General features: G+C 41.6%; 1 protein-coding gene across 1 annotated transcript; it reads left to right on the forward strand.

Moving 5' to 3' along the window:
- Nucleotides 1-1,407: 1,407 nt before the first annotated feature.
- On the forward strand, nt 1,408-3,115 carry LOC140822465 (uncharacterized). The gene is made up of 3 exons (XM_073183239.1): nt 1,408-1,980; nt 2,390-2,560; nt 2,708-3,115. The coding sequence occupies exons 1-3, from the start codon at nt 1,408-1,410 to the stop codon at nt 3,113-3,115; spliced, it is 1,152 nt and encodes a 383-aa protein (XP_073039340.1).
- The last annotated feature ends 2,126 nt before the right edge of the window (nt 3,116-5,241 follow it).

Raw genomic sequence — 5,241 nt, forward strand, 5'->3', positions numbered from 1 at the left:
TCACGTCTGGAAATAAGAAAACGAAAGAGAAGAGAAAATCTCAATGATGGTACGTGGTTCTTGCAGGAGGAGTGCACGATTTTCTCTCATTTTTCCAAAGCCGTCGCCGTCTTCAAAGATGCAAAAGTTCTCCTTTTTCTTCCTCTTCAAGTCGGTTGTCTTCTCCCAAAATTCAACAACCCTTGTTTCTTCTCGGTATTTTCCTTTTATTTCCTTCCAAATCACGAGCAAATTTCGCCAAAATCTCGATCTGATATTATGTATAGGGACCCCGTGCATGCATCAGGAGAGGGGTCCGTGTAGACTCGGTCCAAACTTTACGGACCTGTACACGGGGTCCGTGTAGACTCGGTCCAAACTTTCTTCCAGAATACTGGACACGGACCCCGTGTAGAGGTCCGTCTCTGAGTCCGTGTACATATTGGATTTTTCTTCTTTCGGATTTAAATGACACGGACCCCGTGTACAGATCCGGCAAGGGGTCCGTGTAGACTCTGTAAGTGTCTTCCTTTGGCTTCTGAGGCACGGACCCTTACACGGGGTCCATGTATGCGTTCGGGTGTTCTCCTTTTGCTATTTTTCCGGGTATTTCTGACGTGGCGTCACGAAGCTTGACTTTTCTTTCATTTCTTTGGCTTTCATCCTCTTTTGGTCAAACTTGCAAATAGCCATAATGAGACGAAATAAGCGCGAAACTCGGAATAAAAACGCCAGATAAGCACGAATACGACAAAATAAAGTCCCTAAAATGCAATATAATTCGTGCTTATCAGCCTCCAAGAGGAAATTTTAACAATACTGGCAATAGGGAAGGGAAGTGGTGCGACACCTGTAAACAGTATCATATCGGAGAATGCTATCGAAAGATAGGTGCGTGTTTCAAGTGTGGACAGGTGGGTCATAGGATAAAAGATTGTCCAGACAACAAGGACAAAAGGGCGGGGCCCAGAAAGAAAAATGAAAACAAGACCAATGCACGGGTATATGCAATCACCCAAGAGGAAGCTGATGACACCAATGAGGTGGTGGCAGGTACTATTTAACTCAATGAAATGCCTGCTTATACCTTATTCGATTGTGGTGCTACACACTCATTTGTGTCTAGAAGGTTTGCTAAGAAGCTTAAACTCGAACATGGTACTATTAGTGAACCATTAAGAGTAGCAACACCGGCAAGTAAAAAATTGACATCCAAAAAGTGTATCGAAACTGTAAAATTTGTATCAGCAAACAAATTTTTGAAGCAGAATTTATTCAACTCAATATGGTTGAGTTTGACATCATTCTTGGAATGGAATAGTTAGCTAGATACCATGCCATTGTGGACTTCCAAAAGAAAATGTTAGACTCCAGACTCCTCATGAAGAAAGGATTTTATACCAAGGAAAATCAAAAGAAAGAAAATCTATGTTATCTGCCTCACAAGCCAGAAAAGCCATAAAAGGAGGAGAAGAAATTTATCTGGAATTGATCAATGAAATCAAAAAAGAAGAAGTCCCAAAGTTGGAGGATATTCCAATTGTTCAAGAATTTCCAGATGTTTTCCCAGAGGAACTACCGGGAGAGATACTAGATAGGGAAGTAGAATTTCAAATCAATTTGGTCCCTGGTGCTGCACCAATATCAAAGGCACCATACCGAATGGCTCCAGCTGAATTAAAGGAGCTAAAGGAGCAACTGCAGGAATTACTAGACAAGAAGCAGATTCGCCCCAGTGCATCCCCGTGGGGAGCCCCAGTGCTTTTTGTAAAGAAAAAAGACGGAAGCATGAGGCTATGTATTGACTACCGGGAATTAAATAAGATCACCATAAAGAATAAGTACCCACTACCGAGAATAGATGATCTTTTCGATCAACTAAAAGGAGCCAAGTTTTTCTCAAAGCTTGATCTAAGCTCAGGATATCACCAGGTGAAGGTCAAAGCAGAGGATATCCATAAAACTGCTTTTAGAATAAGATATGGACATTACGAATTCACAGTAATGCCTTTTGGTCTAACAAATGCTCCTGCAGCATTCATGGACCTTATGAACCGGGTATTCAAACCATATCTCGACAAGTTTGTAGTCGTTTTTATAGATGATATCTTGGTATACTCATCAAGTGAGGAAGAACATCGAGAACATCTGCGTCTCACTCTGCAAACACTGCGTAAGAAGGAACTCTATGCCAAATTCAAAAAATGTGAATTTTGGTGAAAAAGTGTGGCGTTCCTATGTCATATAATCTCTGAATTAGGGGTGTTAGTAGACCCTAAGAAGGTAGAGGCAATTAAAGATTGGCCAAAACCAAAGACAGTGACTGAAGTAAGGAGGGTTTAGCAGGATACTACAGAAAATTTGTGGAAGGATTTTCTTCGATAGCCATTCCACTCACCAAACTTCTCAGAAAAATTCGAAATTCATTTGGAATGAAGCTTCTGAAAAGAGTTTCGAAACCCTGAAGACAAAACTTGCATCCACACCAGTACTAATTCTTCCCAAGGATGATAAGAATTTCACTGTTTACAGTGATGCTTCAAAGGGAGGATTAGGGTGTGTGCTTATGCAAGAGGGTCAGGTAATTGTTTATGCCTCACGGCAACTAAAACCATATGAGCAGAATTATCCCACTCATGACTTGGAGTTAGCCGCAGTGGTATTCACGCTTAAAATCTGGAGGCACTACCTTTATGGAGTAAAATGTGAAGTTTTTACTAACCACTAGAGCCTCAAGTACATTTTCACCCAAAAAGAATTAAACATGAGACAAAGGAGATGGATGGAACTTCTCAAGGACTATGACCTATCAATCAATTACCATCCGGGTAAGGCAAATAAGGTGGCAGATGCGTTGATTCGAAGGAATCCTGTAAAGGCGTGCTTATCTTCACTATCAGTACAATCAAGCCTCCGAGAGACCATCAAACTGAAGCAGATTCATGATGCCTTCATCCTTAAAATTAAAGAACAGATCCAAGAAAGAAAAGCTCTAGAATTTCAAATCGATAAAGATGGTATCCTTTGGATGAAAGGACGATTGTATGTGCCAAACGTCGATGGAGTTCAAGAAGAGGTAATGGCCGAGGCGCATAAATCAAGATTTTCGGTGCATCCAGGGAGTACCAAAATGTAACAGGGACTTAAAGAATAATTACTGGTGGAACGGGATGAAGAAAGACGTAGCCATTTTTGTTGCAAAGTGTTTAGTCTGTCGACAAGTCAAGGCGGAACATCAAAGGCCTGGAGGACTGTTACAGCCATTGGACATACCAGAGTGGAAGTGGGATAACATCACCATAGATTTCGTAGTGGGACTACAACGATCAAGGCAGGGTCACGATGGGATCTGGGTAATCATTGACAGATTGACCAAGTCTGTCCATTTCTTGCCAGTGCGGATGAATTATAATTTGGATAAATTAGCCACTTTGTATATGGACAACATAGTGAGGCTACATGGAGTTCCAGCAAGTATCCTGTCTAACAGAGATCCAAGATTTGTATAAAATTTTGGAAAAGTTTCCAAAAGGCTATGGGAACCAAGATTACTCTCACAGCACGGCCTATCATCCCCAAACTGACAGCCAAATCGTAAAGACAATTCAGACCCTCGAGGATATGCTAAGGGCATGTGCGTTGGATTTTTCTGGAAATTGGGGTGAACAGTTACCCCTGATTGAATTCGCTTATAACAACAGCTATCATAGTAGCATTGAGATGGCTCCGTATGAGGCTTTGTATGGAAGAAAGTGTAGGTCGCCCCTATATTGGGACGAGGTCGGAGAAAAAGCTGTTACCGGACCAGAACTCATTCAGCTAACCGTTGATAAAGTAGTCATAATCAAGGAGAGACTCAAGGCAGCCCAAGACAGGAAGAAGAGCCGGGCCGATCTGAAGAGAAGACACTTACAGTTGGAAATTGGTGAGAAAGCTTACGTCAAGGTCTCTCCTATGAAAGGAGTAGTTCGGTTCAGTAAATCTGGAAAGTTAAATCCGAGATATGTAGGACCGTTCGAAATCCTGAAGAAGGTAGGAACCTTAGCCTACCGATTGGCGTTACCACCAGACATGTCAAGAATACATAACGTTTTTCACATCTCACAGCTGAGAAAGTATGTCCCAGACCCGAGTCATGTACTCAAGGTTACACCACTGATGATTGAAGGTAAACTCAACGAAGAACTTAAATACGAAAAAGTCTCTATCCGAATAGTGGATACAAAAGACCAAGTGTTGAGACACCAGACAATACCTTATGTCAAGGTACAGTGGTCAAATCATGCTGAAAGAGAGGCAACTTGGGAACTCGAGGAGAAAATGCGATCACAATACCCTCATCTATTCGAACGAACAAGCTAATGCAAGTTTCGAGGACGAAAATTTCAATAAGGAGGGAGGGATGTGAGAACCCGAGATTTTACGATCCGAAACAAATCAAGTAAGTAATACGAACTTAATATTTAACTCAAACTAAGCTCAAAAATGTTTGTTCCAACTAAATAACTTGAATATTAACTTAGATTTTCATTAAATTCAACTCGAGAAAGCAACTTCAAAGCTCGAGAATTAGCTCAACAGGAGGCCGAGCTGCAAATGGCCGTATCCATTGAAGAGTTGTCACGGAAGGAGTAAAACCCTAGCTCAAGGACTCGATCTTTCAGCTCGAAGCAGCTCAACCAAGCTTGTCCTAACAAGACCAAAGATGGAGCTACAAGTTGAGCCAAGAGTTTAGGGAAATTAATTATGCAAGAAATAACTTTTGAGTAAACCCATGAAGGAGCTAGGGGAGGAGCTAAAGGACTAAGACACATTAATGATGCAGGAAATGACCCTTTAGAAAATCAAAGTGACAATTAAGGAGTGTATGAGATTTGTAGCCATATTTATGACTAATCTAGAACTTGAAGAATGCATGGGATTTTGAAGAATTATGCATGAGACTTTGGACCAACATTATGATTGCATTCAATCCTTTCTTGGTGGCCAAGAATTCGGCAAAGGGGTGGCTAGGTGGAAGGGTTTTTGTGCCTATAAATACCACTCATCTAGGTTGAGATAAAGGCACCCCAAAATCAAGCAAGAAATTCGGTTTTCCCCTTTCCCCTCACCTTACAAGTTTCGGCCGAATCCAAGAAAAAAAGAAGGGAAGAGTTTGTGCAGTCCAGAGTTTGCTATCCCGTGCCGGAGTGCTCCCCGATCGAAGACAGTATTTGTTGGAGTTGCGCCGAAGTGCTGCCGAAATTTCAAAAAGGAGCTTTG

Source organism: Primulina eburnea, unplaced genomic scaffold, assembly GCF_022965805.1.
Source record: "Primulina eburnea isolate SZY01 unplaced genomic scaffold, ASM2296580v1 ctg857_ERROPOS3498143, whole genome shotgun sequence".
NCBI lineage: Eukaryota > Viridiplantae > Streptophyta > Magnoliopsida > Lamiales > Gesneriaceae > Primulina > Primulina eburnea.